Consider the following 20,379-nt stretch of genomic DNA (forward strand, 5'->3'; position numbering starts at 1 on the left):
CAAAACGAGCTGCTATTAATCCGAAAAAAAAGATGCGGCATCGAGGAATCGAACTCGACACCCGACGGTAGTGGCCAAGTGTCCAATACCACTTGAGCTTCTCACTGTTTAATGTATACACGCCGCGCGAATTTCTAAGAACTAAGAGCAGCGGAAGAAAAAAAATCAAAAGTTTTGACCATTAAACATTTTTTTGATATATGCTGAACAATTCTTAAAAACACACTGAACATTTTTTTGATATACACTGAACATTTTGTAAGTACACAATGAACATTGTTATAAATACGTTGAACATTTTGTTAAATGTGTGATTATTTTTTTGTAACACACAATGAACATTTTTATAAACGCAAGGTGAATTTTTTTGCAATATATGTTGAACATTTCCTTAATATACGATGAACATTTTTTGTCATACACAGCGAACTTTTTATATAATACCAAAAAATGAGAAGAAAAAGGAAAATAAGAAAATAAATGAAAAGGTAAAAGGGAACAAAAAAACCATAACAAAACCACTGAAAACCGGACAAAACAGTGAAAAGACCGGAAGCAAAAACAGCACAGAAGAAAAACGAAAAAAAAAACACGAAACAGCGAGGGAAAGCAGCAGGGAAGGGATAAACAGGCGAATCCCGCACGTGGGCCGGCCCAACCAGACGCTAGCCTCAGCGAAGGCAGGACGTTTGGACGCTAACGAGCGTCATATAGGATCCACCTCCCTCTTGCGCCGCCTCTATATCAGAACCTCACGCACCTTCCTCCTTCATCCCCTTCTCTCTCTCTCTCTCTCTCTCTCTCTCTCTCTCTCTCTCTCTCTCTGGCCGACTCCAACATCCCGGTTTGTCCGCTGCCTGCTGAAGGATCCCTGCCTGCTCCCTCCCTTGGCCAGGTATGACCCTGATTTCCGATCCTATTTCTCTACATATGTGGATTCTTCACTCGATCTCACTTGGAGAAGACGCCGATATCAACAATTAACTAGTCCATGCTCTTCTTTTTTATTTGTCAGTTCATTCAAATAGAAGAAAGGAAAAATAAGCCAGATTTCTGTCTATTAGATCGAGGCAGAGAGAGATTTGAAGCGGAACCATGAATCGCCGTTTCGTCAATCTGCTGGTCAATAGGTTGTGCGCCCCTCGACCCGCTTACAGGCTGCACTGCATCGACCCCGCAACCTTGTTTTACCCTACCGGATCGCCACAGCCAGCAGATCCAGCTGCCATAAACGACAGCGCTCCAGCTCCTGGGAGGTTGCCTGCGCCCACCATATCCTTCGACTGGCCCTGCAAGCCGCACCAATCCGGCTGGATGGATTTCATGGCCTTCAAGAACAACATCATTGCCGTCGACCAAGAGGGCCGCACGCTCCTCTACGACACCGCCTCCAGGGCAGTCCGGGCCTTGAACCCGATGCAACCCCCTCTGCGGTCATACAACATATTCGTCACAGTAGGCGACAGCCTGTATGTCATGGCGAGCGAGGCTGGCTTGGGATCCCGGCTTATATGGTTCCATGCTCTCATCTACGGCCAGCCGCCCGATTTCATAGGTCAGCAGGACTGGTACTGGCGTCCTCTCGACCTGCCTTGCTTTGATTATGAGGGTGCTAATTACAAGTCGGATCTGCCTCACTCTGATTACGACTCGGATGCTGATGAGGACTGGAATGCTGATTACACGGATTCTGCAGATGATACAAACACCAATGAGTCACCACACCCCTGTGCGATCTGTGCCTACACGGTGGTTGGTAATTCACAGATCTGGGTATCCACACTGGGCGCTGGCACGTACTCCTTTGACATCGTGAGTGGCACGTGGAGCAAGGTCGGCATGTGGGTGCTGCCGTTCAGAGGCCGTGCTGTTTACGTCCCCGAGCACAACCTCTGGTTTGGCTTCTCAGATAAAGACGATCAGCTCTGTGCGGTTGACCTTGCTCTGACGCAGCCGGTGCTCCAGAAGGTGTTAGAAGACCCACCTCTGCCCGAGGCGTGTTCCCGGATGGCTTCCCATCTTCTTCATTTGGGCTCTGGCAAGTTGTGCGTGCAAAGGCTGTTCCAGAAGACACAGCAGGGGAGCCTTCTTCAGTCAGTTCCCAGTGATGAGAAAGATGAAGGTTTTGCCGTGCTCGCTGGTGTGGAAGTTCGGCGCGATGATGGCATTGGAGACCTTCAGATGATCAAGCACAAGTCCATGCATTATGGTTTTGATGAAAATGGCGTCAAGCTGCTGTGATATTGCAAGCGAGTTTAGAGCAAGGACTTCTTTTGAAAAAACTTTAGGCCAGTTTTTGTTTGTATATTCTGCTATCTGTGGAAATTTAAATTGGCTGATTTGTTGAATTACTGTGGGACTAGAATCGGACTAGAATCAAGTTATGTCTGTTGTACGTTAGAGATTTCCTGCAATCCTCTTATGCAGAGTCTTAAGTAACTAGAAGGATATATGTGCGCTTTGCTGCGCCGGTAAAGAGTAATGAAGAGACAAACATGTCTTATTGATGCAAGTTATCTTCATTTCTTAGATGAGTGGCAAAGTACAAGTTTTCATTCCATTCAAATCTAGTTTCGGATACATCAAAATATGAAGCAAAAAATGTGCATTGTTAATTCCCAAAGACACTGAACATTTTACAACATTGAGTATCATCAAGAGAGCTCTTAACATTCATGCATCTTCACTCGTGTGACTTTTTTTCTGCAAAGCTTAATCACAAACAATAAAGTTAATCAATAGTGGGCAACATGCAATATCTTTGCAATCTTGACAGATAGTGATAAAAGGTTGTTCAATATTCTCTGGCTTTTCGAGAGTATAGTATAGCTCTAGGCATAAAGTTCGCTTCCTGTCACACAAGCATACAGAAGGAAAATTTAATTAATTTTATTTTTTAATATCCTATAGTTAAGCATATCAAGCTAATTGCAGGACACAATTTGTAAGGAAGAGATCCTGCCAAAAGTGTATCTTGACCAATCATATAACACATGATAACTCATGTAAGCATACAATTCAATTCTAACTGGATACGTAGATTGAAATTCAATTCATTAATTGTGGCAATTTTGAACAATATAATAAAACTGATTGGAGATGCTTACTCTACTATTGGACTTGGGGACTTCTATTGATGCGGTGCTGTTTAAGGCCAGCTAACAAATAGAGACATAGATTCTGAAAAATGAACATTACAGAGTAAAATTGTAGACATTAGCACCAAAGCATGTTAGGCTTAAATCAAGATTTATTTAAATGTAGACATCAACAATACTTAGATCGGGTTGAAGCTCTTGAAACTGGCCAAGAATCTCACAAAAGATGCTGCCAACATAGAAGGGTTTTTGCAATGTTTCTGCAAGATATGCAGATTTATTTGAAGTGTGTCGGTGGGACTACAAACAACCAATCCTGATACAACTGTAGCGGAACAAAAATAGTTCTTATAAATTTATAATACATGTCAGCTCTCCAATACAATCATGTTTGTCTGCTTGGGGAAAGACAGTCGGTGCAATCTCACCGAATGACGATGGTCATTGGGCCCTAAGATCAAATATTTATATTCTGAAGGATGCTTAACTTAATTAGGAGTATAAATGAGAGAGAAAGAAACTTAATAATCTACACTGCAGGAGAGTGAGGGTATCAAATAAAGGATTGTTACTTCAAAGCAGGAAAGTGACTGGGTGGCAACTCGCAAAATCAGAAGCCATCGGTATACATGTGTAGGCCAGCTTGAACCCAGTTAGGCTGTTACAGAGAGGTAGCGTTCAGACTTTTGCACAGAAATGAGATAATTTGAGTATCTGAAGATGAAACTAAGAAGAAGAATCCTGTGAGGCATTGAACCCAAACCTATAAGAACACGAGCACCATAAATAATTTATCAGTTATACTCTATACTGGCAAAAATAGGAAATCACAATAACACCGACATTTGAATACTCTGAAGGATTCTACACATAAGCCCTCGATCAGATACAGACCAGCTAGACATACTTACTAAAGTACACTGTACACATGAGGGTGACTACTATAAAGAAAATTAGATAGTGCAGTGTGCAAAATGTTAGGAGATTATATTGAAAACCGAACACGTGGAACCTTGGAGTGTTGTACACCTCTATCCTGTCCCAGATTTGGAGCAAGTAAAATTGTAGAGCCACTGCCAGCTAAGCCACAAACTCTGCTCACGCCATATGGCGCGAACAACGAAACGCTTCAGCAGAGCGACTACAATGAACCAGGTGCGTCGCCCAATCCGCTGCTGTCGATGACAAACCGGTAAGAAGCTGACCCATCCGCTGCTGTCGACGACACACCGGTAAGAAGCCAACCCATCCGCTGCTGTCGACGACAAACCGGTAAGAAGCCGACCCATCCGCACTCAGACTCAAGCAAACTAGATGATTTATTTATGCATGCATGTCTACTTCAAAGTTCGCATGCACAATGGAACACATTGGTACTTCATGGGTCAATTTCTTCAAAGAGGGAGGAAACTGCAACCGGGATGCCACTCATCAGTCAATTTGAACTTCAGTACTCATTACAGCAAAGATTCTCAGCTAGTACAAGACATAAAAGTCCAGTACCACAATTATTACGGAACTTATTCCAGATATTTCACAGGTTAATCACTAGCAGTACTATGCCAGTAATCAGTATCGGTTATAAAACTAACATGAAAAATTGCCTGAGATTAGAAAAATGTAAAGCGGTAGAAGTACAAGCTTGTACAAGAAAACACATATTAATTATGACAATGTCAGAAATTATATATATACAAATGACATATGACTTACAAATCAGAAATGGTATATATACAGAAGGTAAATATACATCACCTTATCAAGGGACACATCATGCTAGCAGCAAGACGAGACCACTCATAAGCATCTATTTCACCGTTCAACATTTCAGGCCCATCATCGTCACCATCAGCCACGGTGCCTACAAACAAGAGACACCATAAACTGACTTAAATTCGAATAAAAAGTAGAGGGCACTGTGTTCATGTAACTTGAGCCAGTTACTAACATAAGGTACATTGTTAATTAGGAACTAAATGACCCGTTGCGCCAATGGCGCAAAGGGCGAGAGCGAACCAGGTTTTCAAACCATGCAAATTGGCATATTTAGTTAGACACCGTTCATAAATTTATTGAAGCATAGACAGGCATGAGATCAGTTCATGGTGAGCAAAGCTACATAGGCAGAGATGCATCATATATATAGCTTTGGTCACCCAGCCTATGGTAACTCAAGAGATCAGTTCATGCCACCTCTGCTTCTAAATATAAGAGTGAATTCCGGTTTTTACCCCCTATTTTGACATTTTTGACACTAATTACCCCATTTAGCAAGATTTCATCCATTTTAGCCCATTTAGCAAAAATGTTGCCACAGTTTACCCCGTTTAATTTTTTTGAGCATTCTGACTGGTGGGTCACAATTGTCGGGTCCAGCTGGCATGCCACGTCAGTGGTTTTTCCTGGCTATTTTTCTCACTGCTGAACTGGGCAGCGCCGCTTCTTCTGACCGGCTCAGCCGATGGAGGTCGCTCGCGGCACGTCCAACGTCCAAGTCGGCCGCGCGCCACGCTCGCCTCCCATGGCTTCTCGTTTGTGTTGCTCTCCCCCAATTAACATTCAAACTGATTTTCTTATAAGCATCAAGTTCCTCTAGCATGTTCACCATGCCTGCATCATCTGTTAACTCAATCGTGGAGTTCCCGTTGGCCCCCTTCTTCTGATAATTAGCGCTGTCCCAAGGGTTGGAACCCAATTCCTTCATCTTCTCCTTTATATCAAAATAAATAATGAAATACCTCTCAATCATCTCTGGCTCTGGATTCTTGTATCCACGGACATGTAAAATATGCCTAACACTCTACATCTCCGTTGCCATCCGCTTTGTGCAAGAAAAAGAAAAATGAATTAGTGGCTGCAATCGTAATATACTCTAATACGGTGAATGAACACGTTTCAGCATGCATCATAAGATACAAAGATCCAAACTTCCTTTACAGCTAGCAAGTAACAACACATACTCTTCAGTCAACATATTTGCTACCTAGATATTTAGATATGTAGGTGCATCAGAGTTAGTAAAGTAGTATATTTACACCACTTTAATCTAATCTACAGAACCATCCATACTTAAGGCCATATATGATAACTGAAGAAAAACATACATGATTTTAGATTATATTGGTAACATTTTCTCCTATAATTTAGTCAATGGTAATATGACATGCTGATCAAGTACAATCGTCCCATCAGAATACTTCAAACCGGAAATGAGTTTAGTAGGGAGAAAAATAGACAGAAAAAACCCATTGACGTGGCATGCCAGCTAGACCTGACAAATTGTGACCCGTAGGTCAGAACGCACGCAAAATTTAAAAGAGGGTAAATTGTGGCAACACTTGTGCTAAATGGGGTAAAACGGATGAAATCCCGCTAAATGGGGTAATTAGTGTCAAAAAAGTCAAAATAGGGGTAAAAACCGGAATTCACTCTAAATATAACATGTTTTTACATTTCAATTCAAACTGCAAAAAAATCTTATATTTAGGAACGAAGGGTGTACATTATATACAGGAGCACTCGGGTTCAGACAATGAAATGTGTTTCAAGCATATAGTACGGCCGATGATCCTTCTGTTCTGAGTAGTGCAAATCGGCTTCCTCATCTATTCATCATCCGCACCATCCTTTACCAGCAACTCTCGATCAAATTAATTTCTTGTTGGAAAATGTCCTTGTTGGGCTGAGCCTCTGCTGGAGGGTGTATCATCCAAAAAACAAAGTCTACTATGTTTGGGAGGAGCTCACAGCATATGGGAGTCTTGTACCTGCCCCGGGATGTACGAAAACACTCCTGAATTCACCATAGAATAATATAATGCATATTAACAATGCGATTTCATATGTTCATATAGTCATGTACTTTTGCTTGAGGAGAAATTTGGTGTGAAGACACGGATTACCCTGAGATGCAGAAGAAACGTATGGTCTAAGAAATTCATGGCATTATTAAGTTGCCAGAGTATTGTGCAGGAACATGAGGATCTGGCAACGTTACTTAGCATGCCAAGAACATAAGAATATAGAAGTATTACACACCATGTAAATGGATTTGTTAATTTTCCAGGATGTGACACCATGCCCGTAAACCAGATTCAAAATGACAGTTGAAGAGATAAACTTATGCATGCCATGATGCAAGTGTAACCAGGACTACTATGCCCTCTATACAGTATATAGTCGGCCAAAACCAAAGGCATATGGTCACATAAGTGTGCAATAGCAAACACGGGTGCAAAGATATAAAACATAAACTTGTACCGATTCCTATGATTGGTTGTGCATGAGCAAAAATAACATTAACCAACTTGCGAACGATAAAGAAGAAGAGGACATTAAATACGTATCGTATTTCCCCCACAAAAAAACATTAACCTATATATGCATCATCACTGTGGTTAAGACATCCCGGGCTCCTACAGTATGAATCGACTACAGAAAACCGAATTCATCAACTGAATCACATAGATAGAAAGAGCTTGCTCAATGGCAATACTTAGTAAATACTAAGACCAGTCAAACATTGCACCAAAGGGAACAATTTAAAATCTATATTTGCATGGGTATATAGTTTTAAAATAAGGCAGTAGCAATGACACAAGGGAACACAACAGTTCTGTAGGTAACAGTTTCGTATAGCCAACCCTCACAACACCTTAAAAGGAAATAGGCTGCAACTTTCAAAGCCAAGTCGCAACTGGACAACCAGCGAATAAGCATCTCAACAAACCAAACAAGCAACACCAGCCCTACAACCAGGTAGCCTGAGCCTGAAACCAACGCTTCCGTCGAGATTTCTGCATAGAACAAAGGATCACAATCCAACCACCAAAATGCAGGCATGAGCTAACTGTTAAACAACATATTGTCACGTCATATGTGTTGACATGTGCCATATAACTTCGGCAAGGGGTTAGCTCAAGTAGAGATAGATAGAAATCGGTTTAAGCATTGTTATCTCCTAATTCTTTCTTCTCTTCCAAGATGTAAACCTCCTGTACCGAACTCCCTTTGTACGCAATCAGGGTTTAGCCCCTGCTCTATATAAACACGCAGGCTCGGCCTCAACAGGCACGACGCTTCATAGAAAGTTTACATGGTATACAGAGCCTCCTCTTCCTATCTCATCTAGCCACCACGCCTTCCGCCTTCGCTCCTGCAATGTCGTCCTCCTCCGGTGCTTCCTCTGCCGGCCTAAGTGGTCAGGTCACCGAGAAGCTTATCCGCACCAACTACATATTGTGGCGCACCCAGGTGACGCCGCAGCTGAGAGGTGCTGGGGTCTTCGACTATGTCGATGGATCCGCGGCGGAGCCCGTCAAGATCCTGGTCACCACGGACAAAGACGGGGAAGAACACTCTGCGCCTAATCCCCTCCATCGGAGTTGGGTTAAAGAAGGTCAGCAGGTACTTGGATATCTGTTGAATAACCTCTCCAAGGAAGTTCTCGTGCAGGTTACGTCCATCACCGCGCCGCACGAGCTCTGGGCTGCTCTGGCGAACATGTTTTTGTCGCAGTCCTGATCACGGATCAACAACATCCGAATCGCCCTCTCCAATGCACAGAAGGGAACCCAAACGGTGGCGACCTACTTCGCCCACATGCGCTCGCTCGCAGATGAGCTCGCCGCCGCTGGAAAGCCCTTGGATGATGATGAGCTGATTCCTACATCACCGGCGGCCTCGACATGGACTACCAGCCGCTCGTGTCTGCTCTTGACGCGCGCCCTGCTTCTGAACCGGTAACCCTCGATGATCTCTTTGCCCAGATGAGTAATTTCGATCAGAGGGTTGCCCTCTTCCACGGCACCAACTCAGGCGGGGGATTCAAGTCCTCTGCAAACACTGCTGTTCGTGGCCGCGGTGGTGGATCCTCTCGCTATCGGGGACCAGCGCGCGCCAAGGGCAGGCAGCAAGGTGGAAACAGCGGCAACAACAACTCATCTCGCAACGACGGCGGCCGCCCCTTCAACACCAACACCAGGGGCCGGCGCAACTCCACCTCCAAATCACGGCCTGACGCTGTGCGCTGCCAGATTTGTGGCAAACTGGGGCACACGGCGCGGGACTGTTGGTATCGCTTTGATGAAGATGGTGAGTCCTCTCAAGATGAGAAAGTTGCTACCGCAGCAGATGGTTCCTACGGCATCGACACAAACTGGTATGTGGATAGTGGTGCCACTAACCACATCACCGGTGAGCTGGAAAAGGTAACCATGCGCGAGAAGTACAGGGGCCAGGACCAAATCCATACTGCTGCAAACGGAGAAGGTATGAGGATTTGTCACGTTGGTCATTCAATTATTAAAACCCCCACTCACAAAATTCATCTAAGAAAAATCTTGCATGTTCCTAGTCCCTCGAAAAGCCTTCTCTCCGTTCATCGTATTGCTCTTGATAATCATGTCTTTCTTGAATTTCACCCCTTCTTCTTTTTGATCAAGGACCAGGTCATGAAGAAAATCCTATTTCGAGGTAGATGTGTTCGAGGGCTTTACCCGTTGATTCCGGAGATTAGAAGGTTCAATAAACAAGCATATGGTGTCACCAAAATTTCGTCAACTCGGTGGCATGATCGATTAGGACATGCTTCTTTTTCTTTAGTAGAACGAGTGCTTAGGAAAAATAAGCTCCCATATGTTGGTGAGCGTAGTTGTGAAACAATTTGTGATTCATATTAGCGTGCTAAAAGTCATCAGTTACCTTATCCTATATCCACTAGTGTTTCTACCAAGCCATTGCAACTTATATTTTCTGATGTTTGGGGTCCTGCCCCCACCTCTGTTGGTAGAAATTCATACTATGTTAGTTTTATCGATGACTATAGCAAATACACGTGGATTTATCTTCTTAAGAAACGATTTGATGTGTTCCAAGTGTTTCACAACTTTCAAGCACTCGTTGAACGCAAGTTCGATTCCAAAATCATTGCCCTCCAATCTGATTGGGGTGGTGAATACCGCAACTTGAATTCCTTTTTTCAACAAATAGCAATATCTCACCATGTTTCATGCCCTCATGCTCATCAGCAAAACGGGTCAGCTGAACGCAAGCACAGACATGTTGTAGAAGTTGGTCTTGCTCTTCTTGCAGACGCATCTATGCCTTTAAAATTCTGGGATGAAGCGTTTCTTGCTGCAGTTCATATTATTAATATGCTTCCCAGTCGTGTCATTAATAATGAAACTCCGATAGAGCGACTTTTTCATATCAAACCAGACTACACGTCTCTTCGTGTGTTTGGATGTGCTTGCTGGCCAAATCTTAGACCCTACAACAATAGGAAACTTATGTTTCGCTCCACCCAGTGCATTTTTCTTGGCTATAGCCCTCAACACAAAGGTGTAAAATGCTTAGATGTACCCACTGGTCGCATTTATATCTCTAGAGACATGGTGTTCGACGAAACAAAATTTCCTTTTGCCCATCTCCATCCAAATGCCGGAGCCCTACTTCAGAAGGAAATCCTCCTTCTACCACTCACCGGTATTGATCATGGGGGGCATGATAATTGTAATGATCAACTGCTGACTAATCCTCGTACTAATGATGTCTCTGAAGTTTGTGGTGCAACAGAAAAAAAACAGCGATGAAATTGATGCAGAAATTGCCCAAAGTGGTCCTTATTTCATGTGTCCGGGGCTGGGAGACAGATCGGGCACAATCCAAGGTGAATCTGCCTCGGGATCGGCGTCAGGCCCGCCTGGCTGCTCCCCTGCGAAATCTGCAGCAACATCCACCCCGGGATCGGGGCCATATCAGGCGCCCCGCGACAGCGACAGCGATCCGCCTCGCATCGTCCCGCGCGAATCCGGTGATGCCACGCGGAGCCCTGTCACGGAGCCGGCGCACATGCGGTTCCCGGGCGAACCGCTCGTCTACACACGGCGCACTGCACGCGCGACCCCCGGCGCTGGATCCTGCGAGGATTCGGACAGGCCCACCTCATCATTGCTGCATGATGGGGCTGCTGGACCACCAGGATTTTCTGCACCGCCTGGGTCGTCTTCGCCTTCACCAGTGGCCACAGAAGATCCGTCTCATCCTGTACGGTCCGACACGGGATCAGCTGAGACTAGGGGTGGGCATATTAACCGAGGACCGAACTACCGAACCGAATAAACCGGGACCGAAGCCGAAAAGACCGAAACCGAAAGTTTCAGTTTTAGTTCGGTCAGCTTGTTTCAAAAACCGAAATTAATTTGGGTAATTCGGTGTCATGGTTTTGTTACCCGAAAGGACCGATGAAACCGAATATACATGCACGTGCACTCAAATCTACGTAATGGGCCAACCCACAGCCCAATACCTCTCCCGTAGCCCACTAGATGACCGACCTGTGCAGCTGCGCCTCAAGCCCTCGACTCTTCTTCCTCCACTCACGATCCCTCCCCACCTAGCTCCTAACCCTAGCCGCCATGCGCTACCTCTACCTCCCTCAACCACTGGAGGCAACAGCGGTGGCGTGAACTATGGAGGACACATCCCTCTTCCCTCCTATCTCCCGCTTTCTCTTTGATTGCCTTGCGTGGGCATCTTATTGCTGATTTGTTCACCTGAAGTTCTTGTTACTTTGATCTGATTTTGTAACACAAGATCTTGTCTTGCGTATGTACGCAATGTTTCTTTGCAGATCAATTTCTGAAGCGTCGCTTCCTTTCATTGCTTTCCCTAATCTATCGGTCAATTAAGTGTCGACCGAGGACCGAACCGAAATCTCGGTCCATCGAATCTTCGGTTAGGAGTTTTTCCAGTGACCGATCGGTCATCCTTTTCTCAAAACCGAATTTCTTCGAAAGTCGAAGAACCGAACCGAATGGTTCGGTTAAACCGAATGCCCAGCCCTAGCTGAGACTGTTGTTCCTGGATGTTCTGCACCAGATGCTTCTGCTGAACCGGCCACACCTCTACGGACAAGGCTTCAAAGGGGGGTAACTCAACCTAAGAATTACAAAACTATAGCTAAATTTGGACTGGCTTGCAGCACAGGTGAACCACATGATCTTACAGAAGCTCTCAGTGACTCGCGGTGGAAACATGCCATGGAAGAAGAATACATGGCTCTTCAGAAAAATAAGACATGGCATCTTGTACCTCTTCGTCAAGGTAAAAATTTGATTGACTGTAAATGGGTTGACAGGATTAAGAGAAAATCCGATGGAAGTATTGATCGCTATAAAGCTAGACTCGTTGCAAAAGGCTTTAAGCAAAGGTACGACATAGATTATGAGGATACTTTCACTCCAGTTGTAAAGGCTGCCACTATTCGTCTTGTCTTGTCTATTGCCGTATCTAGGGGTTGGAGCCTAAGACAGCTAGATGTACAGAACGTGTTCCTTCATGGTGTTCTGGAAGAGGAAGTGTTCATGAGACAACCTCCTAGGTTTGAAGATAAGAAAAGACCGTTCCATGTGTGCAAACTTGATAAAGCATTGTATGGACTAAAGCAAGCTCCTAGGGCATGGTATTCACGTTGAAGCACAAAGCTTCTGTCGGGGAAAGTAGTAATTTCAAAAAAATTCCTACGCGCACGCAAGATCATGGTGATGCATAGCAACGAGAGGGGAGAGTGTGATCTACGTACCCTTGTAGATCGACAACAGAAGCGTTTGGTTGATGTAGTCGTACGTCTCCACGGACCGACCGATCAAGCACCGAAACTACGGCACCTCCGAGTTCTAGCACACGTTCAGCTCGATGATGATCCCCAGACTCCGATCCAGCAAAGTGTCGGGGAAGAGTTCCGTCAGCACGACGGCGTGGTGACGATCTTGATGTACTACTGTCGCAGGGCTTCGCCTAAGCACCGCTACAATATTATCGAGGACTATGGTGGCAGGGGGCGCCGCACATGGCTAAGAATATGATCACGTGGATCAACTTGTGTGTCTCTGGGGTGCCCCTGCCTCCGTATATAAATGCTCAAGGGGGGGGGTGCGGCCGGCCTAGGAGAGGCGTGCCAGGAGGAGTCCTACTCCCTCCGGGAGTAGGATTCCCCCCCAATCTTAGTTGGAATAGGATTCGCGGAGGGGGGAAAAGAGGAAGGGGGGCCGGCCCCCTCTCCTTGTCCTATTCGGACCAAGGGAGGGGAGGGGCACGCGGCCCATCTCTGGCTGCCTCTTCTCTTTTCCACTAAGGCCCACTAAGGCCCATATACCTCCCGGGGGGTTCCGGTAACCTCCCGGTACTCCGGTAAAATCCCGATTTCACCCGGAACACTTCCGATATCCAAACATAGGCTTCCAATATATCAATCTTTATGTCTCGACCATTTCGAGACTCCTCGTCATGTCCGTGATCACATCCGGGACTCCGAACAACCTTTGGTACATCAAAACGTATAAACTCGTAATATAACTGTCATCGAAACCTTAAGCGTGCGGACCCTACGGGTTCGAGAACAATGTAGACATGACCGAGACACGTCTCCGGTCAATAACCAATAGAGGGACCTGGATGCCCATATTGGCTCCTACATATTCTATGAAGATCTTTATCGGTCAGACCGCATAACAACATACATTGTTCCCTTTGTCATCGGTATGTTACTTGCCCGAGATTCGATCGTCGGTATCCAATACCTAGTTCAATCTCGTTACTGGCAAGTCTCTTTACTCGTTCCGTAATACATCATCCCGCAACTAACTCATTAGTTGCAATGCTTGCAAGGCTTAAGTGATGTGCATTACCGAGAGGGCCCAGAGATACCTCTCCGACAATCGGAGTGACAAATCCTAATCTCGAAATACGCCAACCCAACATGTACCTTTGGAGACACCTGTAGAGCACCTTTATAATCACCCAGTTACGTTGTGACGTTTGGTAGCACACAAAGTGTTCCTCGGGTAAACGGGAGTTGCATAATCTCATAGTCATAGGATCATGTATAAGTCATGAAGAAAGCAATAGCAACATACTAAACGATCGGGTGCTAAGCTAATGGAATGGGTCATGTCAATCAGATCATTCAATTAATGATGTGATCCCGTTAATCAAATGACAACTCTTTGTCCATGGTTAGGAAACATAACCATCTTTGATTAACGAGCTAGTCAAGTAGAGGCATACTAGTGACACTCTGTTTGTCTATGTATTCACACATGTATTATGTTTCCGGTTAATACAATTCTAGCATGAATAATAAACATTTATCATGATATAAGGAAATAAATAATAACTTTATTATTGCCTCTAGGGCATATTTCCTTCAGCCTCCCACTTGCACTAGAGTCAATAATCTAGATCACATTGCCATGTGATTTAACATCAATAGTTCACATCTTTATGTGATTGGTTCACATCTCCATGTGACTAACACCCAAAGGGTTTACTATATTCAATAATCTAGTTCACATCGCTATGTGATTAAGACCCAAAAAGTGATCATGTTTTGCTTGTGAGAGAAGTTTAGTCAACGGGTCTGCCACATTCAGATCCGCATGTATTTTAAAAATTTCTATGTCAACAATGCTCTGCATGGAGCTACTCTAGCTAATTGCTCCCACTTTCAATATGTATCCAGATTGAGACTTAGTCATCTGGATCAGTGTCAAAACTTGCATCGGCGTAACCCTTTACGACGAACCTTTTTCACTTCCATAATCGAGAAACATATCCTTATTCCACTAAGGATAATTTTGACCATTGTCCAGTGATCTACTCCTAGATCACTATTGTACTCCCTTGCCAAACTCAGTGGTAGGGTATACAATAGATCTGGTACACAACATGGCATACTTTATAGAACCTATAACCAAGGCATATGGAATGACATTCATTCTCTTTCTATCTTCTGCCGTGGTCGGGCTTTGAGTCTTACTCAATTTCACACCTTGTAACATAGGCAAGAAACTCTTTCTTTGACTGTTCCATTTTGAACTACTTCAAAATCTTGTCAAGGTATGTATTTATTGAAAAAACTTATCAAGCGTCTTGATCTATCTCTATAGATCTTGATGCTCAATGTGTAAGCAACTTCACCGAGGTCATTCTTTGAAAAACTCCTTTCAAACACTCCTTTATGCTTTGCAGAATAATTCTACATTATTTCCGATCAACAATATGTCATTCACATATACTTATCAGAAATGCTGTAGTGCTCCCACTCACTTTCCTGTAAATACAGGCTTCACCGCAAGTCTGTATAAAACTATATGCTTTGATCAACTTATCAAAGCGTATATTCCAACTCCGAGATGCTTACACCAGTCCATAGATGGATCGCTGGAGTTTGCACATTTTGTTAACACCTTTAGGATTGACAATAACTTCTGGTTGCATCATATACAACTCTTCTTTAAGAAACCCATTAAGGATTGCAGTTTTGTTATCCATTTGCCAGATTTCATAAATGCGGCAATTGCTAACATGATTCGGACAGATTTAAGCATAGATACGAGTGAGAAACTCTCATCGTAGTCAACACCTTGAACTTGTCGAAACCCTTCTGCGACAATTCTAGCTTTGTATATAGTAACACTACTATCAGCGTACGTCTTCCACTTGAAGATCCATTTATTTTCTATGGCTTGCCGATCATCGGGCGAGTCAACCAAAGTCCATACTTTGTTCTCATACATGGATCCCATCTCAGATTTCATGGCCTCAAGCCATTTTGCGGAATCTGGGCTCATCATCGCTTTCACATAGTTCGTAGGTTTGTCATGGTCTAGTAACATAACTTCCAGAACAAGATTACCGTACCACTCTGGTATGGATCTCACTCTGGTTTACCTATGAGATTCGGTAGTAACTTGATCTGAAGTTACATGATCATCATCATTAGCTTCCTCACTAATTGGTGTAGTAGTCATAGGAACAGATTTCTGTGATGAACTACTTTCCAAAAAGGGAGAAGGTACAGTTACCTTATCAAGTTCTACTTTCCTCCCACTCACTTCTTTCGAGAGAAACTCCTTCTCTAGAAAGGATCCATTCTTAGCTACGAATGTCTTGCCTTCGGATCTGTGATAGAAGGTGTACCCAACTGTCTCCTTTGGGTATCCTATGAAGACATATTTCTCCGATTTGAGTTTGAGCTTATCGAGATGAAACTTTTTCACATAAGCATCGCTACTCCAAACTTTAAGAAACGACAGTTTAGGTTTCTTGCCAAACCATAGTTCATAAGGCGTCGTCTCAACGGATTTTGATGGTGCCCTATTTAACGTGAATGCGGCTGGCTCTAAAGCATAACCCCAAAACGATAGCGGTAAATCAGTAAGAGACATCATAGATCGCACCATATCTAGTAAAGTACGATTACAACGTTCGGACAGACCATTACGCTGTGGTGTTCTGGGTGGCGTGAGTAGTGAAACTATTTCACATTGTTTTAATTGAAGGCCAAACTTGTAACTCAAATATTTTACCTCTGCGATCATATTGTAGAAACTTTTATTTTCTTGTCACGATGATTTTCCACTTCACTCTGAAATTCTTTGAACTGTTCAAATGTTTCAGACTTATGTTTCATCAAGTAGATATCCCCATATCTGCTCAAATCATCTGTGAAGGTCAGAAAATAATGATACCTGCTGCAAGCCTTAATATTCATTAGACCACATACATCAGTATGTATGATTTCCAACAAATCTGTTGCTTGCTTGATTGTTCCGGAGAACGGCGTTTTAGTCATCTTGCCCATAAGGCATGGTTCGCAAGCATCAAGTGATTCCAAAAGCCCATCAGCATGGAGTTTCTTCATGCGCTTTACACCAATATGACCTAAACGGTAGTGCCACAAATAAGTTGCACTATCATTATTAACTTTGCATCTTTTGGCTTCAATATTATGAATATGTGTATCACTACGATCGAGATCCAACAAACCATTTCGTTGGTGTGTATAACCATAGAAGGTTTTATTCATGTAAACAGAACAACAATTGTTCTCTAACTTAAATGAATAACCATATTGCAATAAACATGATCAAATCATATTCATGCTCAATGCAAACACCAAATAATACTTATTTAGGTTCAACACTAATTCCGAAATTATAGGGGAGTGTGCGATGATGATCATATCAATCTTGGAACTACTTCCAACACACATCGTCACTTCACCCTTAACTAGTCTCTGTTTATTCTACAACTCCTGTTTCGAGTTACTACTCTTAGCAACTGATCCAGTATCAAATACTGAGGGGTTGCTATAAACACTAGTAAAGTACACATGTATATCAAATATACTTTTGTTCACCTTGCCATCCTTCTTATCCACCAAATACTTGGGGTAGTTCTGCTTCCAGTGACCAGTCCCTTTGCAGTAGAAGCACTTAGTCTCAGGCTTAGGACCAGACTTGGGCTTCTTCACTTGAGCAGCAACTTGCTTGCCGTTCTTCTTGAAGTTCCCCTTCTTCCCTTTGCCCTTTACTTGAAACTAGTGGTCTTGTTAACCATCAACACTTGATGTTTTTCTTGATTTCTACCTTCGTTGATTTCAGCATCACGAAGAGCTTGGGAATTACTTTCATCATCCCTTGCATATTATAGTTCATCACGAAGTTCTACTAACTTGGTGATGGTGACTAGAGAATTCTGTCAATCACTATCTTATCTGGAAGATTAACTCCCACTTGATTCAAGCGATTGTAGTACTCAGACAATCTGGGCACATGCTCACTAGTTGAGCGATTCTCCTCCATCTTTTAGCTATAGAACTTGTTGGAGACTTCATATCTCTCAACTCGGGTATTTGCTTGAAATATTAACTACAACTCCTGGAACATCTCATATGTTCCATGACGTTCAAAACGTCTTTAAAGTCCCGATGTCAGGACCCCGACTCAATGCCACATCGATCTAGCATGTAACACCTCATATCACTTTGCGGCCTCACGCATGGTATTCCCACGGGTGTCGCCTTACCTTTGCCCGGGACCGTTTGCGCCTTTTGGCACACGTATATGATAGTGTCGCTAGCATCCATATGATAAGGAGCCCGGGCTGACATGGCTAGTCGTAAACCCAAAGTGGCACAGACTTACAGGGACAGGCATCCATGACCCAACATCGAACGTGTCGGTCATCAGCGAGTGAATCCAGGCTGTAGCACTGGGCTAGCAGGACTCCGGTGAACCGGGCTGTAGCGGGCTAACAGGACTCCGGTATTCATCGCGTGACATTTCCCCGAAGGGACAGACACAGGAACGAAGAAGGACACATGCCGGCCAGCCTAGGTGTTCTGGAGCAGTAGCAAGCTACCATGGCTCAGTGGAAACACTAGGAGACATTTCCCGGTAAGAGAGGCTACTAAGGATAAACAACTAGATAGCCAGATCCCACACATACCAAGCATTTCAATAACATACACACAATATGCTCGATGTGTGCAAATACAACATGGCATCACAACATGACTCTACGACTCAAGTATATGTTCAATAGGCTCCGAGGAGCGAGATATTACAAACAGGGGTCTCATGACCCAACATTCAGAGCATACAAATCAAAGCACAAGCGGAAGCTATCATGTCTGAGTACAAACATCTATAAATGAAAAAGGCTGAGAAGCCTGACTATCTATCAGATCCTGCCGAGGGCACAAGATCGTAGCTGAGGTATCAAGCTAAACGTCGAAGTCCACGCGGAACTACTAGCGAGACCGAAGTCTCTCTGCAAAAACATAAAATAGGCAAACGTGAGTACAAATGTACCCAGCAAGACTTACATCAGAACTAACTACATATGCATCATTATCAACAAAGGGGATGGTGGAGTTTAACTGCAGCAAGCCAGCTTTGACTCAGTGGCTAACCTAAACTATGATTGCAAGTAACTCTTCAGGTGGCGCACACGAGTCCACATATTCACCAACCAATACACCACTATGGAACCGCTCCCGTCTCCCTACGAGAACGCCATCCATAGCACTCACGCTTATCTTGCGTATTTTAGAGTATCCACTTTCACTTGTCTATGAACTGATATAAGCAACCCAGAAGTCCTTTTGCGCGGACACGGCTATTCGAATAGATGATGTTAACCCTGCAGGGGTGTACTTCTTCACACACGCTCTCACCACTTACCGCCGTTTACACGACATGTACTCGGCAACCTTCAAGCGGAAGCCCAACGTGGGTGTCGGCCACGGCCTACCTAAACACTCAAGTCTCTAGTCCAGGTTTATCGCCTATTCGGGTTCCATCCATGAGGAGATCCAGCCGGAGTTTCGCTCACAGCCCCAAACGATGTGAACAGGGTTCCCGAGACACCAAACGGGCGCCCGGTACACCGTGCCACGTGCCTACCGCATCACAGCCCACCCCTACGGTCAGCGCTGCGCACGGCCTCCAGCATACTACAAACACCAGAAACTACTTGCAACTCCTGGACAGAGGACAAGGGTGATTAAGAAGCCGAGAGGGTCCATTGGTTTCGGGCCCAATGCGTGGTAGTAGCTGAATCATGGATCACAAACACAGAACTCAGTTCCTGAGGACGGCTGCAATGAGACAACCCACCATGTACTCCTACATGGCCTCTCACCGCTACCTTTACCAAATCGTGTTCACACACTTAGCTCACACACAGTAGGACATGTTCACACGCCTCTGATTCATCCCCGATGAATCAGACCTGACTCAACTCTAAGCAGTAGCAGGCATGACAAACAAGCATGAATGAGTAGGCACAACAGGGTTCAAACAACTCCTACTCATGCTAGTGGGTTTCATCTATTTACTGTGGCAATGACAGGTCATGCAAAGGATAAAGGGGTTCAGCTACCGCAACAAGTAACAGATGAATCGTTGTTGTCCTAATGCAGTAAAAGAGAGCATGAGCGAGAGAGTAGGATTGTATCGGAATGAACAAGGGGGTTTTGCTTGCCTGGCACTTCTGAAGATAACATTGAGTCTTCATCAGTGTCAACGATCACAACGTCGGAACATCGTCTACCGGGAGGGAACAGATACCGACAACAAAGAAGAAATACAATCAATGCAATGCACAATATGATGCATGCTCATGACATGGCAATATGAATGTGTTTTGAGCTAATGCAACTAGCAACAGATTAAATGAAGTTGGTTTGAATACAAGACTCAAATTCAAACTCCATACGTGATTATTCAAATGCCATTAATTGATTTGTGCTAAACAGCAGCTATAAGTTGTTCTAACATGCATGAAAATGGTACAGATGGATTCCTTGAATTTTTCTGATAATTTTTCATATATAAATTATTTAATTTGGAGTTACGGTTGAATTTCTATGATTTATTGAAGTTTTAATCATTTTCTGAAATTTCCTAAATATTTAGAATTAAAATAATTC

At 43.9% G+C, this 20,379-nt stretch overlaps 1 protein-coding gene and 1 pseudogene across 1 annotated transcript; both read left to right on the top strand.

Moving 5' to 3' along the window:
- Positions 1-772: 772 nt before the first annotated feature.
- On the top strand, positions 773-2,504 carry LOC119358987. The gene is made up of 2 exons (XM_037625351.1): positions 773-895; positions 1,016-2,504. The coding sequence occupies exon 2, from the start codon at positions 1,096-1,098 to the stop codon at positions 2,239-2,241; it is 1,146 nt and encodes a 381-aa protein (XP_037481248.1). The 5' UTR covers positions 773-895; positions 1,016-1,095; the 3' UTR covers positions 2,242-2,504.
- Positions 2,505-8,738: 6,234 nt separating this feature from the next.
- LOC119359954 lies at positions 8,739-8,882 on the top strand (annotated as a pseudogene).
- The last annotated feature ends 11,497 nt before the right edge of the window (positions 8,883-20,379 follow it).

Source organism: Triticum dicoccoides, chromosome 2A (assembly GCF_002162155.2).
Source record: "Triticum dicoccoides isolate Atlit2015 ecotype Zavitan chromosome 2A, WEW_v2.0, whole genome shotgun sequence".
In the NCBI taxonomy this organism is placed as follows: Eukaryota; Viridiplantae; Streptophyta; class Magnoliopsida; order Poales; family Poaceae; genus Triticum; species Triticum dicoccoides.